Raw genomic sequence first — 16,641 nt, 5'->3', positions numbered from 1 at the left:
AAGATACTTAATCATAGATTATTGGGATATTAAAAAGCCTTATGTGTTGGTGGTCCCATCTCTCCCTTTATGGGCTCAGCTCCAATCTTTATTACATTAGTTCCTAAGAAATATGATACAGAAAATTGTGTTTGGAATAGTACTTGGAAAGCAGAATATGTAATCAAGATTTTTGGTTTAGAGTTCATGGGAAGCAGTCAACAATTCACCACAAACCAGGAAAAAATGGAAGAGAAAAGGCCAAAGGGACATTAGCAGAGTTACTTTCTTCCCCACCTGATAAACTTCATTCATTCATTCATTCATTCATTCTTCGCATTTCTAAACCACCCCCTCTCCCAAAAAGGGACTCGGGGCGGTGTACAGTCCACACAACAAATAGCAGATAAAATACAATATAAATATAACTCATGGAAATGATAGCAAAATGATGGTGTGACATTTGAACCTGGCTCAGATATTCACACAAAAGATACATCAGGGAAGGTCCCCACCTCACCACAATTTCCCATTACTCACTGGCCCCCAAAGAGTTGCATTCCCAAAAGGGCAAAAACGACTATGAAGAGGAAAAGAAGGAAAAGAAGGCTGATGATGGACTTCATGGAGTTCAGCAGAGATACAACTAGGTTTCGTAGGGAAGCCCAGTACCTGCAAAAAAAATTCCACATATGAACTATGTATGTTAATCAGAGTCACACCCCAAAAATTGCAAAGCTCTTTCAGGCCTACAATTTAAGCGAATGCAAACAATACTGATAATCCACTGAATAATAAAATATTTTCTTGGTATCATGTATATAAACTGATATTTGTATATTTCTAAATGCATTTTATCAATTCACTTCATAAGTTTTTAAAAAGAAAGTTACATTTCTTTTCTAATAAATCATCAACACATCTTGTTTTAAATGTTGCTGAACTATATATTTACTATAGCTTTATTTCTTTCTATTAGCTCCGAGATATTTGTAGTATAAGGTTTTCTCTTATTATTACATCTTCACAACATCCTGCTGAAGACTGAAACCTAGTCTTAAGATCTGTCTCAGTGGCACCTTGACAGGAAGATGCATATTGATTCAAGAGCATTTATGCAGATTTATTCCTGGGTTTCCGTCTTCTAGTCTAGTCTAACAATTGATCCACTAAATAAAGTCTTTTCTCTGCAAAACATGCTAATTGAATATTAATTCTCAAATTATTTTTATTTGATAAAGCTGTTATTAACTCTAGTCTATGTTGCCATCCTTGCTTTAACCCTATTTAGCAAACACACTCACAGACTAACCCACTTTATGCATTTCTGATGTATTGACTTAAAGCCCACTTACTTTGTGACTTTGAAAATACGCAGTAACCTGAGAGCTCGTAAGACGCTTATCCCAAAGGAGGTGCCAGGCTTTATTGCAGCCCAAATGACCTCAAAGATGCTCCCAATGATAACCTGCCAAAAATCAAGGCAAGTCAACAAGTTTTGGAACTTGCATTATGTAACTATACAAGATATGCAGAGGTATAATTAGACATAAGCATGAAAACAAAAACAGCAAGAGACCACGAGCTGAGACCAGTCCCCTAGGAACTCTAATTGAATTATAAGGTACCGCAAGTCACAGTTGTTAGTATTGGGTTAGATGGCCAAGCAGACTGATGTAAAATAAGACAACTTCTTATGTTTTGGAAAAAACATTTGAAAGATAAAGGAACCATGCTATGGTTTCCTAATATATAGTTATACCATAGAAAATGATGATTTGTTTACATTGACTTTCTGTCCTTGTTTTCATCAAAAGCATTCCTTAACCTTAATTAAGCTTTTAGAGAGGGTTTGCATTCATATTCTTTTTAACTATATGGTTATGAAATGGAAATTGATGGCTGGACAATTCAAATGGCTTTTCTGCACCATCTAATGATTAAGAGGCTAGTTTTATGCTTTCCTATTCTTAAGATAAATTATCTAAGGCCTCAGTTCTCTGTGGATTGAAGAGGTGGTATTATATGCAACCTATGAATGAGTTGCTTACAGATATAGATTTATGGATGATTAAACTGAAATATAGTAATTTTTATTGAAACTATTGCATAAAATAATCTGTACTTAGAAACATAGATAAGAGGCCCATATTTATCATTTATGTCTATCCATCTATCCATCCACATAAGATGGATAAAAAAAACTAATATTGTATCATTACAAAAGTATGATGCATTATTATAAAATGTTAAATATGTTAAGTAAATATTATTTACTCCCCCCGCCTTTATTTCCCTTGTCATCTTTTATATATATATTTGTTTTGTTTAATAAAATAAAAGCACCTCCCCCGTTAGTCTTTCTTGACCTTGGACAGGTCATTCTGGAGTATGTGGGCAACATGTATTCCCTTTTTAAGGAGGAACTACCCAACTTTCCTGACTGTATTTGAGTATTAACACATCCTAAAACCAATAAAGCAACAAAGAAAACTTAACCATGCCCACTTATTGCTTGTAGCAACAGGCAGAATCTCTAAGGGGATTTACTACCTGTCCAAGGAGACCCTTGGGATCCACAAGCAGGATGGGGGAACAGAAATGCATGGTAAGGAAATGTCTGTTTTTGCTTCTGGTTCACAGTGAAACCACAAGAAAATTATTTTAGTTGCTTAAGAATGAAATGATAGAAACAAAGAGATGCAATGCCTCTTCAAAAGCAGCTTTCGTCCTCTCCTAAGCCATTTTAGAGGTTCCTGTAGGAAAACTGGAATTCAACAGTCCTTAATCTGATAAATTCCATCTCATTTTGGTGACAGAGACTTGATTACACTTTCTCAACTGTTGAGAATGCTGTTCTAATGGTTTCACTGTGGGAACAAGAAGCTTTTTCATTGTCAAAAGCTACACCAATGGAAGCTTCTTTATTCCATAGCACTCCCCCTCCTTTCTGCTGGAATACTGCCGGAGGACCACAGTACCTTTATATAGGTTCTGGAACTTTATGCAGCAAATCTGTTTGTTTTTTATCTTCTTTTTTATTTTCAATTATAGGATCAATTTCTTCCTTTCTTTATTGATAGCTAAAGGAAGCATACATTAAATCTGGCCATTCCTACTCAACTGTTGCAAGGAAGGCTTTGATTGCATGGGGGGAATGTTTTGATGGTGGATATAGGGGCTGTTATCTATGTGTCCAACATAATTTCCAAGCAGGAGCAACTGTGGCACTGATGAACAAAACTTCATGTCCAAGCTCCATTTCTATACAAGGAATAGGGATTTGATTGTACAATGTCCCTATTATCTCCTCCCTCTGCAGTTATGAAATCCAGTTAGCTTCCAGTTAAAATAGCACATGAATAGGAGCAAGTTAAGCCCCAGTTTATAATGAGCCTGACACTCAGCAGACAAGTCAACATTGTTTGGATGTTCTGAAGTAATTGCTCTTGGAGAGGGAATAGATCAAATGTAATGGAGACAACAACTCTGCATCCTGAGAAGTATTATATGCAGTACTAAGACTTTGGTAAAGAATTTGATCCTGGGAATGATTATTAGGGCTAAGGTCAACTTCTGACAACCTGATGGGAATCATAAATTCCTGTAGTTTATAATGAATATAAAGTTTCCACCCTGAAATGTATCATAGCAATGTTCCTGTTGACCTACCCATATTTTTTGGAGTATAAGATGCAGTGGAGTATAAGACGCACCAAGGTTTTGAAGAGACAAATTAAAAAAAGAAGTTTCTGCATTCTGCAGATCTCCCCAAAACAGCCTGTTTTTTTTTTTTTCAAAAAAAGGCATGAATAGCCTTTAGGAGGCTTGTAGAGTGCTCCTGAGGGTGGGGCCAAAAACGAGCCAAAAACAGTCCATTTTTCGCCAAACAGGCCCATTTTTTGTCAAAAGAAAGAGGGCATGAATAGCCTTTAGGAAGCTTATAGAGTGCTCCTGGCGGCTTGGGGGGAGCAAAATTGAGCAAACAATGGTCCGTTTTTCGTTCATTTCTGCCCGCCCCCAGGAGTATTCTGAAAACCTTCTAGAGGCTACACACGGCCATTTGGGTGAAAGGGGAGGGGTTTCGGGAGGCAAAAATGCTGTATTCAGTGTATAATATGCGCCCAGATTTTCAGCCTCTTTTTTGAGGGAAAAAGGTGCGTCTTATACTCTGAAAAATACGGTATTTCACCCGTTCTTTGGAATACTAAGAAAAAATCCAAGAGAATCCAATACCTGCTAATCTCAAAACTCTTAACATATAAATACTGCAAATATTTGGGACAGTATTAGGAAGTAGCATTGGATTTGTTTTCTTCAGAATTACATTTAGAAAAGTTCAAAACTTAACAGAGTACTGTAATTATAACATTAGAAGACACACTGTATAAACTTTTGAAATATGTTTTTTTACTCTATTTGGTTTCAAAGGCTTGCATTTTCAAGAAGAAACAAACCCTGCTACCATGTAATACACATCCAATATGTTGCCACACCATAATTGCATGATACAAACTCCTGTCAGACTAAGAAACGTAAGATACATCAGTGAGTGAATGATAAATATATTTCTACAGTACAAGTAACAGATTGACTGGGGGGGAAATTACAAAGCAAGTATTTTTGCTTATGAGGCCTAATAGGAGTTTATTTCCTGGTCTTTTGTTATATAGTAAGTTAGGTTTGGACTTTCCACAGAAATGAAGTTTCTACTCTAAAATTATTCATATTGCGGTGCTAGCTAATTATAGAGCTAGTGTATCTTCACTGTAAGCAGGAAAAATATACACCAAATCATCCACTAGAATAGTTGCAGTCTGATAGTTGTACATGCAATAGCAAAAATGCTAATGTTCTGAAAAAACTTACAGCACAATCAAAGCAGTTGAAAGATGAATGAAAGTAAGGCCGCGTTCCAAGCCCATACATTTTTATAAACATTTCGGACATAAAGAGCCCTAAGAAAATGAATTCTGCATAGTCTGAAACAAACAGAGAAGGAAGAGGGGGGAAAGTCAGTTATACTTTTCTATCCACAAAACTATCTCTTCTTTCTATCTATCAAAAAATCCTTATTTCTGACTATATAGCAATTTCAATCTTCCTACATTAGAACGGATTCTTCTTAACCTTCTCTAACTTAAACATATCAATATATCATATTACCTTTGTAGATTCAAGAAAGTAAACTACAAGACAACGTCTCCCAGAGAACAAAGATGGCTAACTGACACCATGAAAAATCTCTCAGATTATCATTTTACTACATCATAGTAATTTTGGATTTCTTTTCTGTGTTTATATTTTTTTAAAATATTTGCTGATATGCACTTTTAATACTGTTTTGTATTACTTTTCATAATCAGCTGGAAGCAGAATTAAAACTGAAGCTTTCTCTAATGTAGTCAATTAGTCCAAGATCCATCTGTAATACTAATAAGTTTCAATATGTCAAAACCTCCTCTTGCCATTCCAGTCCGTTTTATTTCTCCCTAATAAAACTAGCTAAACTATTACGGATGTATTGCATCTTAATAATTTTTATTTAATAATTGGGTTCTTTGCCTTTTTTCAAAAAAAGATGTAATTCTTCAAGAAAGTCATTATTAAAATCCTTTTCTCTTTAGAATAAAGGGATCTTTTCAGCCTCTCTAAATACACAGATATACAAGGAGGAGTTTTAATTAAAAGCATCAACTAATATAATTATATGGAAGAAATTTTTAACTGTAATACCAGCCAATCCACCTAGCAGCATTGCAGTCATATTATACTGGCATTTTAGAAATGAGGTCTAAAAATTAATTTAGAAAACAGCATGAAATTCCAAGTTTTTGTATGTGAGAGAGACAGTGTTTTCCAGTATAGGATTCCCTAAGCAGAGTTTCCAACATCAATGGTAACCAGAGTAAATTCTACTCAGTAGCTTCAAAATGATCTATTAGAAGTCTATATCATTGTTACATTTCTTGGATTGTTTTAATACTGTGGTTTCCTGCAACAAATTCTTGGAATTGTAATTTGATGCAACCAGTAATTCTTAGAAAAGGCAACAACGTCAAAGAATTCCATATTATACGTTATCTTTTCTCCCTTTTTAGATGGCACAGTACATGAATTAAAATTCCTAAATTCACTTCCTGTAATCTACCCTATACATTCGGTTTAAGTTCACTTATTCCCAATAAGTTTAATTCTGACTAATTTTAAATGTAAATCTCAAGTAATCATAGAATGTAATAAGGGGAAGAGTTCATTTTTGCTGTCTTACCAAATGAAAATGCTATCCTGATTTCTATTAAGCAAAAATGACAAAGCCTAAATTATTGCAAGCCACTTCCGGCTAATAAATCAGTTCCATAAAGAAGGACATGGCTCTGCTACTTACAGAGGAAGTCAGATAGCCAATCTGGCTGGTTGTAATGTACTATAGCAACACACAAAGTGTTGAGAGCTACCAGACTGAGGACTGTCCAGTAAAAGGCCTGAGTTTTGACAATACGACGGATATAGAAACGCAACCTCCGCTCTTTTTTGTGAAAGAAAGTAGCATTTTCCAGCGTGACACTTTTGATGCTGGCTCGAGCAAAAGGTGAACCTGTCAGGAAGAAATAAAAGTTAGCAGCATAAGAGAAGCCACTTATTTGAAACAATCTGCCTGTGGGGTGAAAATTAATGAACTTGTTTATTTGGTATGGTTGAGATAGATAATTGTGAACCTGCTTTTTCTTCTGTGATTTTTAAGCAAATACTAGCAAATCTCTCTGAAGACATCTTCTCTGTAATACATCATGGATAAGAAGGAAGATGATAGAAAGATAGCAATAGCACTGAGCAATAGCACTTACTTATATCCCACTTCATAGTGCTTTACCACCCTCTATAAGCGGTTCAAGAATCAGCCTATTGCCCCCAACATTCTTTGTCCTCATTTTACTAACCTCGGAAGGATGGAAGGCTGAGTCAGCCTTGAGCTGGCCAGGATCGAACTCCTAGAAAGAGCAGCGAGTTAGCCCTACAGTACTGCATTCTAACCACTGTGCCGCCTATCACCAGATAGGTAATTGTTCACTTCTAAGGGTCCTAGCATTTACCATTCTGGACTAGCAAGTTCTAGCATGCTTGCTGCAGGATGGGTCTGAGGTCTTTGAATATATATGCCCACAAAAACAGCATAGTTTGCTAACACACTGATTTCAAATGATGACATTTCAGAAGATATGCTTTAGCCATAGTTGAACAGCAATGTATGATGACAATATATTAACACATTACAACATATATAATTAAACATAAATGGATGCTCAAATGCATCTTAGGATAAAATGTGGGTCCAAAATTTGATCAGGTTTTCAGATTTGAAAAGATTAAAGACCACAAGTGGTCCTTGTATTACCACCACAATTGAGCCCCAAATTTCTGTTGTTAGGCAAAACAGCTGTTAAGTGACTTTTGCTCCATTCTACAATTTTTCTTGCCATGGTTGTTAAACAAATCACTGCAGTTATTAAATTAGTATAACTTAGTATAACAGTTGTTAAGTGACTCTGGCTTCCCCATTACTTTACTTGTCAGAAGGTCACAAAAAGACCTTGGAACACTGCAAACATCATAAATATGAACCAATTGCTAAGCATCTGAATTTTTGGTCATATGGCTATAGGGATGCTGCAATGGTTATGTGAAAAACGCCGTAAGTCACTTTTTTCAGTATCATTGTAACTCTGAATGGTCACAAGTGAATAGTTATAAGTCAAGGACTCCCTGACTCCCCTTTTGACCAACCTACCTACTGAAGAGATGTCTGCCAGTGGGTCATCTGCTTCCTCTGGGTTCAGCAAGTCTGTTTTGCTTTTCTTGATGGTGGCCCTCCGAAGAGCTCCAACAATAGGAACATGACAAGAAAAACAGACATTATCCTCAAGGTCCTTTATCAAATTCGCTAGACCTTTTTTTAATCATTTACCATATTGCTACCTTCCCCAATTTACACTCCAGACCACAATTCCAGAAGACCTTTGGAATGTAATTGCTGTAGTTATTAAATACCAGGCATACATGATGATATTGCTGTTGCTGTTGCTATTGATATATGAATTCTGTTTCAATTTTACATACTTAAAGTATATTTATTGCATATTACATTGACTTTCTCTTTGGTCCTGCGTTGATAGCTACTAAAGTACTTATCATTGAACTGGTCCATTCCATCCTTTATTCATTAATTCATAAATAAATTATCATCATCATGTAATTTACATTCTCCTGAGCTGGAAGGAAATGGAAGTAAAACATCTATTTGTTCTTCATCTTACAGAAGCTAGCCTAAGATCGTATTTTTTGTACTCCACTTTTATTATTATTATTATTTAAAATAAATAACTCAAGGCAGCAAACATACCTAATATTCCTTCCTTCTCCTATTTATCCAACAACCCTGTGACATGCAGGGTTGAGAGGGTGTGACTGGCCCAAATGACCCAGCTGAGGTTAATGCATAAGGCAGGACAAGAACTCACATTTTCTAGCTTGGTACCTTAACCACTAGACCAAGCTGGCTTTCATTGCAAAATAGTTCAGATGAGGTTATTCTTTGAAACCTTAAAGATCTTTGACAATAGGAAAAACAGCTTTGAGAGGGAGTGGTTTAAAGATAAGGCAAATGTTTTTTCTTTGCACACTTTTTTTTTCAAATTCTAAACTTCCCTCTTCTTAAACAAAGGTAGTTTTTCCCTCCTTCACATTCCAGATGGGCTTCTGTGTGGACAAACAAGCATCTAGAGGCCTGTGAGATGAAAAGGATTTGTAAATGCTTTGAAATGCAAAAATGGTACGGGCAGGTAAACTGGGCCTTCATCAAACTGCATTTTTATAAACAAAATTGCTGCTCTGCTGGCTTGTATGAAAACTGGGAATTTGTCCCAGGTTTCTTTCTCACTGCATACTTAATGCTATTCCCCTACTTTGAGCTGGCAGAAAACTATACTGAGAAAATATACTGACCTATCCACGTTAGCAACCCCGGCCAGCCACAGGGTTATTATTCTGGCCTTCCCACCCCCTTCCCACTAAATAATAAAAATAATCTACCAATCGCTTTCAATGTGGACTAGGATTAGACAGTTCATTTCTCAGAATTCAGCTGGGTTTTGCACAAGCCTTTTGCATGGATGCGTTGAAAGGAACTTGATATCGGCTAATACCTGCAGATAATTTTACCCCTTTCGGACAAGTATTTAGCCTTCTTCTGAAGAATACTGCAACTATCTTCAAAAGGAGAACAAACAATAGCTGTCAGGCAGGGGAAGATTTGTACCATGAGGCAGCAAGCTCATTTTTTCCTGCTTTAGCTTATTGCCACACTGGCACTGCTGGTGTTCAGGGTTAGCAATCGTGGGAAGGTATTGGCTCAGAAGGATGAGACTGTCCCATGACCAAATCAAAATGCCTCTAGAATGTATGTGCAGAGACCAGGGGGAAGAGTTATGCTTAGCCCAGTCTAGAATGGCCTATAAGTACTTACTTCAACCCTAGTGATCAAATGACATGCCACCAATAGAATAGTCAATAAATCATATCACTTGGTATCTATGGAAATACCTATGACATGAAAATACTGCAGGAAAAAAAAGTTCCCTAGATATGTTGGTGTCACAGTTAGATGCAAGCAAGGAAAGGACTTATGGACAGTGAGAACGAGTTTCCAGTGAGTAAGTGCTAGAACTGATTCATTGGCTAATACAACAAGTATGACCCTGAACTTCTATGAACACACTTATTCCAGCAAGGGCTACAATTAATCTTTGGGATGCAGGTTGTCTTTCTATTCTTCTTGGAAGAGCCTTGGTTTTTTTATAACTAGTAACTATTACAGTTAATCACCATGAAATACCCATTGATTAAAAAGAATATGCCTTATTAGAGAAGTGAAGTGTTCAGAACTTCGGTAAGCAAAGGTGATTAAGACCAGGTACCAGCATTTTTACATTATCTATCTGCAGTTTTTTAAAGAGCTGTGTTGTTCCTGAGTTCGCACAGTAGCAGCAAGGTTTCAGGAAATTACTTGTATTTCAGTTAAAGAGGAGTTAAAAGGGGGGCAGCGGTAGAGCCTCATATTCTTACATTGCTTTGCTGACCCCGTAATGCAACTTCATCAAATGACCATTTTTGTGAACTTATGCAGCTACTATGTGCGTCCAGAATAGCTCTTTTAGGTACTGTGAACAGGTTTTATTTATTTATTTACTTACTTATTTATTTTATTTATTTATTTATTTAGTGCCCATCTCGTTTCGAAGCGACTCTGGGCAGCTTACAGCACTATTTCTAATACAATTAAATAGAAATATCAAAGTAAAAGAAGCAACTCTGGATGGCTTGTGGCACTATTTCTAATAAAATTAAATGGAAGTATCAAAGTAAAATCATAGTTACAAGATGGGGAAAGAGTGAGCTGGAAAGGAAGACGTGGATTGGCTGTTCATTAATCAACCACCCTAAAGTGAAACTCCCCTATTGGGGCCCCAAGTCATCTGGCAGAGCCAGGTCATAAGGCTCTGACGGAAGGTCAGAAGGATGGGAGCTGATCTCATCTCAGGGATTGAGGTATAATTAGAATGCAATTGTTTCAGATTCATTACTGACTGTACACTGTATTGGGACCTTGGTAGTTATAAAGCAACACAATCATAAAGCATGATATCATGTCATCACTAATTCACAACAGCAGTTGCAGTAGTTCTGTCTGCCATTGTGAACCAAACCTTGCATGGTCATTAGGCACAACATTCACGTGGGCAACATTTGTAAACCTCCACCAGTTTCTCTTGTTTGCTCTTCACTGGTAGTGAAGGTCACAAACGGTGATCACATGACTGCATGACACCACAACCATCCTAACTGCGAACTGACTGCCAAGTGCCTGAATCATGACCATGCCTACAAGAACTGGTCATAATTTCTCTCATTCGGCACCTTCATAACTTCGACTAACAAATGATCATTAAATGAGGAGCACTTCAACCTCTGTTTCCTACACAATTTTTGTTAAATTAGGTTGACATACAAATAAAGTTGTGACTTTACTATCTCAGAGATCTTTCACATAACATTCTGTGGAATATGATGGCTTACCATCGAAGGGATGACGAGGCTCTCCTTCTATCTCATCTTCAGCCAGGATGACTTCTTCTAAATGAAATGACTGAAATTAGGCTAAGAAGGCAAAGGTAATTTGCCTACTGTAGAAAGATGCCAAATTCCCACCCCCACCCCCAAAATGAGAAGGTTAGCTATAGATGACATACTTTAGCAAATAGTTTCCTGAAAACAACCATTTGAAAGAGAAGATGAAGTAGCCTTAGCTAGGTGAGAGCCTGATGAAAAGAAACACAACTTATTGATCCCATTTTATGGGTATTTTTGTGTATTCATGCCTATGTTCCAGAAAAAATTCTGTCAGAAAATGTCTTGGGTTCAGACAATATCATTATGACATTTTAATATCAATCATGAAAATATGGAGATATAGGATGGAGAGACAAACACAAAATGGTAAAATTATTTGTCACTTGCTTGTGTTTAATTTTATCCCCTTGGGATTAATAATAGTTTGCCAAAGTATTTAGTTCAGCAATATTTATGATTAAATTAGTAGCCATATAAAGGTAAATATTTTAAAAATAAAGAAAAGGTCTAGATTCACCTTGTGATAATCAAAGTTGTGTAGGTAACACAGGAATATTAAAATATATTCTCAGTGAGATATTTTTCTGCTAAAATATTTGTACTGAATGTATCACTGCTTATCCTTGTAAGATGAGCGCAATGTTTTGCAAATTAAAAATGAAGCAATTTTTTCAGAACAAAAAATATCCCAAACAACTGTTCGGTTGTTAAACAACTTTAATTAAATTGAATCCCAATAGCAAAATCATAATATGTTAGTTAAAGTCTGAACGTTATAAAAGTAATGTGCAATATGTACCACTTTCCCATCGAAAACCGCTGCTTACCCTTTTGTAAGGTTCCAGGAGACTATTAAGACCTGGATGTTCAGGGACAGCTTTAAGGAAGGGAGGTAGACTGAATACTCTCCTCAATTAGTAGTATATGTTTGTGTGTGTGTCTGTGTTTAACAAAGTCTGGAAGTTGAGTCATGGCAACTGACTTCTCTCTTGTGGGTTCAAAATGTTTTGTTGCTTATCCAAGAAGCTTCTTCAGCCTGAAAAAGTTGGTTAAGGGGACCCCATATACTTATGCCCTCCAGAGAAGTTTCAATTCTTACTGGATGGGCAAGTGGTCCTAAAGTCTTAATCTTCCCATGAAGGTTCATGCATCTTCACAGGTTCACAAGGGAGGCCACACTTAATGACTCACCTTGAGTAAAGGGTTTAGGAGCTGGAACATTTACATCTCATTGACTGTCTGCCTACTTACCTAACCAGCCTATCCAGATTAGTAAGAAATGAAATCTCCCCAGAGTCTAAGCAATTTTAACCTAATTGCTCAGACTGAAGAAGCTACAGATTAAGAACTTATAGTCGGTTGGGAGACCGTGGTTGCTGGTTACACCCGGCCGCTTGTACCAACCCCCGCGGTCTAGGTGGTCAAGAGTTACAGACCCAGGGCCTGAGGCTGTTGTTATGCAATGCGAGGTCCGTTGTTAACAAGGCCCCCCTCATTCACGATCTAATTTTAGAGGGGGAGCCGGACCTCGCGGGAATAACGGAGACCTGGTTGGGCCACGAGGGAGGTCTTCCCCTCGTGGAAATGTGCCCACCAGGCTACCGAGCATTTCACCAGCCCCGGGCCCAGGAAAGGGGTGGTGGGGTGGCAGCAATTATTCGGGAGGACTTAGAGCCGAGGGAGTCTACTGTGCCACAGACGTCCGGATGTGAATCCCTTGTTGTGAAATGGGGCCCTGGGAGACAGTTGGGCCTGCTAATAGTATACCTGGCTCCTCGCTATACATCAGCGGCCCTGCCTGAACTCCTCGAGCTGATCGCATCTGTGGCGGTCAAGACCCCCAAACTTTTAGTGATGGGGGATTTTAACCTGCCATCGATGAGAGAAGCATCAGAGGGGGTTCGGGAGTTCATGGCTTCCATGACAGCCATGGACCTGACTCAAATGATTCAAGGCCCGACACACGAGGGAGGACACACTCTGGACCTCGTTTTTGTCTCTGGCCAGTGGTTGAGTGATCTGGGAGGAGGGGACTTAACCATCACTCCCCTGTCATGGTCAGATCACTCACTCCTTCGTCTTGACTTCCCTGGTGCTACCTCCCGCTGCGGGGAGGCGGAACCGGAAAGCACTAGATGGTTCCGCCCCAGGCGCCTGATGGAACCAGATAGGTTCCAGACGGAGCTTGGGCCACCTCCTGTAACCTTGACCCGCCCCCGGGTAGAGGACCTGGTGGTCGCGTGGAATAATGCGACTACCGGGGCCTTGAACCGGGTGGCGCCTTTGCGGCCTCTCCGGCGGCAACGATCCACCCTGGCCCTTTGGTTTACCGAGGAGCTGAGGGTGATGAAATGCCGCAAGAGACGTCTAGAGAGTCGTTGGAGATCCTCTCGTTCCGAACTTGATCGAACACAGGCACGAGCCCATTTAAGGACATACCTTGTGGCATTGAGAGTGGCCAAACGCCAATATTGTGCCACTCTCATTGCATCCGCAGAGAACCGCCCTGCCGCCCTGTTTCGGGTGTCCCGCTCCCTCTTGTTTCAGAGGCCGCGGGAGGCCCCTCTACAGGGCAGAGCAGAGGAATTTGGGAAATATCTGCAGGATAAAATCGCTCAAATCCGGAAGGATTGGGTCCCTGTTAGTGGTCCAATGGAGACGTCCGTGGCGAGTCTTGAGGAATCGACCTGGGAGGAGTTTGACTTGGTTGCCATCGAGGATTTGGACAGAATGCGTGGACGACTGCGACCCACCACATGTTTATTGGACCCGTGCCCCTCCTGGCTTGTACTGGCATCCTGGGAGGTTACACGAGACTGGCTCCTGGACCTAGTGAACGCTTCGCTGAGCGAGGGGTCTCTCCCGGCTGCCTTGAAAGAGGCAGTGGTGAGACCCTTGCTCAAGAAGCCTTCCCTGGATCCTTTGGAGCTGGCCAATTATCGTCCTGTCTCCAACCTTCCCTTTTTGGCGAAGGATGTAGAGAGTGTGGTGGCCTACCAGTTTCCACGGCATCTGGAGGAAAATGATTATCTAGACCCGCGCCAGTCCGGCTTCCGCCCCGGTCACAGCACGGAGACGGCCTTGGTCGCGTTGGTGGATGATCTCTGGAGGGCCAGAGATAGAGGTTGTTCCTCTATCCTGGTCCTATTAGACCTCTTGGCGGCTTTTGATACCATCGACCATGGTATCCTGCTGCGCCGGCTGGAGGGGTTGGGGGTCCGGGGCACCGTTTTGCGGTGGTTCGGCTCCTACCTTTCTGGCCGGACGCAGCGTGTGTTGGCAGGGGAGGAGAGGTTGACCCTACGCCCCCTTACTTGTGGGGTACCACAGGGGTCGGTCCTCTCGCCACTCCTGTTCAACACATATATGAAGCCGCTGGGTGAGATCATCCGTGGTTTCGGGGTGGGATACCATCTGTACGCTGATGATACTCAGCTGTACTTTTCCACCCCGAACCACCCCAACGAGGCCATCGAAGTGATGTCCCGGTGTGTGGAAGCCGTACGGATCTGGATGGATGACAACCGACTCAAACTGAACCCCTCCAAGACGGAGTGGCTGTGGGTACCGGCTCCCCGGTTCAGCCAATTAATTCCATCATTGGCCATCGGGGGCATTCAACTTGCCCCCGTGGAGCAGGCGCGCAATTTGGGCATCCTCCTGGATGCCCGGCTGTCCATGGATGACCATGTGACAGCCGTGGCAAGGGGGGCATTCCACCAGGTTCGCCTGGTGCGCCAATTGCGCCCCCTACTGGACCGGGACGCCTTATGCACAGTCACTCATGCGCTGGTGACGTCTCGCTTGGACTACTGTAACGCTCTCTACATGGGGCTTCCCTTGAAATGCACCCGGAGGCTACAGTTGGTCCAGAACGCAGCCGCGCGGGTAATTATGGGGAGTACTAGGTACTCCCATGTGACACCATTCCTGCGCGAGCTGCACTGGCTTCCTGTGGTCTATCGGGTGTGTTTCAAGGTTTTGATAACAATCTTTAAAGCGCTCCATGGCTCAGGACCTAGTTACTTGCGGGATCGTATTCTGCCCCATACATCCCTGCGACCAATCCGCTCGCACAGAGAGGGTCTCCTCCAGGTGCCGTCCACCAGACAGTGTCGAGGGGTGGTGCCTAGGAGTAGAGCCTTCTCTGTGGCGGGCCCAGCCCTGTGGAATGACCTCCCTCCGGATATTAGGAATACCTCTGACCTCCGCTCCTTTCGTATAAAGCTCAAGACCCACCTATTCCAAGTAGCTGGCCTGGCTCAACTTTGATCTAACTATATCGCTCCTGACGGGTTTTTATTTGGGTATTTTAATTGTATTCAATTATTTAGGGGGTTTTAAACATTGTATTTTATTGTTTTTATTCATTAGCCGACCTCCTCCTTGTACATGTTTTGGTATATGTTTTTGTAATATGTATGTCTTGTCTATATATTTATTTCATATGTTTTATTGTACGCCGCCCCGAGTCCTTTGGGAGAGGGTGCGGCTAAGAAATAAATATTTATTATTATTATTATTATTATTATTATTACAGTATTTGGATAAGCAGTGAAACATTTTGAATCAATTAGAAAAGATTTAACTTCCAGACAACTCTACCTGGATGACTGAGAATCTTCATCAAGATATTGTGCTTAACAAACTTACTGTAATGGAAAATACTTGTCACCCAGAATAAGGCCGACTGGAGCTACATATAAGCCTAAATAAATAAATCAGTGTGATCTGTTATTGTATTAACTTATTTCCGTGCACTACCTTGGAGACCTATTTTGTGAATGATAGTAGTATGTTAAAAACATTACAATTTATTTATTTATTTATTTATTCTTCGCATTTCTAAACCGCCCCCTCTCCCAAAAAGGGACTCGGGGCGGTGTACAGTCCACACAATAAATAACAGATAAAATACAAATATAAATAGAACTATAAATATACGTATATATGCGGAGGAGGTTAAAATTAAGAGTACTGTACAGAAGAATAAATATGAGGCTAAAAGCCCTAAAAACAATTAAAACTAAAACAATTACCCTTAAAATACAATAAATAATAACACCAGAGTTTTACTATAAGAAAAACTTTATCCTTGGAAATAAAGAAATATATCACCTCTGTCCAAGTGAGTAGTAACAATAATTGGTGTGAAACACTTTTTGATAAACATTCTATTCCAGTTCAGAATCCAGCTAAATACAAAACTAAAAAATACAAGAAGAACCGATTGGACAGCCATTTGTCCAGAATGGCAGGGGATTTCCTGCTTGACCAAGGGATTGGAGTAGAAAACCTCCAAGGTCCCTTTCAACTCTGTTATTCTGTATTATATTGTCTATTGTCTACTGTTGACCTCACCCCATTCCTAAGAGGTTTGTAAGGGGTGTGCATAAGCGCACCAGCGTGCCTACCGTCCCTGCCCTACTGTCTCCATTTATTCGTACCCATTTACTCTGTTCATATTTCTGTTTA

General features: G+C 40.0%; 1 protein-coding gene across 1 annotated transcript in view; it reads right to left on the bottom strand.

Annotated features, from left to right (window-relative positions):
- CACNA1A (calcium voltage-gated channel subunit alpha1 A) overlaps window positions 1-16,641 on the bottom strand; it is a 215,999-nt gene that overhangs the window by 117,731 nt on the left and 81,627 nt on the right. The window contains exons 8-13 of the mRNA XM_081934727.1: window positions 11,113-11,169; window positions 7,769-7,858; window positions 6,368-6,577; window positions 4,849-4,961; window positions 1,335-1,447; window positions 520-651 (exon numbers count right to left, since the gene is read on the bottom strand). Of these exons, the coding sequence (XP_081790853.1) occupies window positions 520-651; window positions 1,335-1,447; window positions 4,849-4,961; window positions 6,368-6,577; window positions 7,769-7,858; window positions 11,113-11,169 (715 nt within the window). The remainder of the gene's footprint in view (window positions 1-519; window positions 652-1,334; window positions 1,448-4,848; window positions 4,962-6,367; window positions 6,578-7,768; window positions 7,859-11,112; window positions 11,170-16,641) is intronic.

Source organism: Natrix helvetica (assembly GCF_964273705.1).
Source record: "Natrix helvetica genome assembly, chromosome: 1".
Taxonomy (NCBI): domain Eukaryota; kingdom Metazoa; phylum Chordata; class Lepidosauria; order Squamata; family Natricidae; genus Natrix; species Natrix helvetica.
The sequence above is the reverse complement of the archived record's forward strand: the minus strand, read 5'-3'. Positions and strand labels throughout refer to the sequence as shown.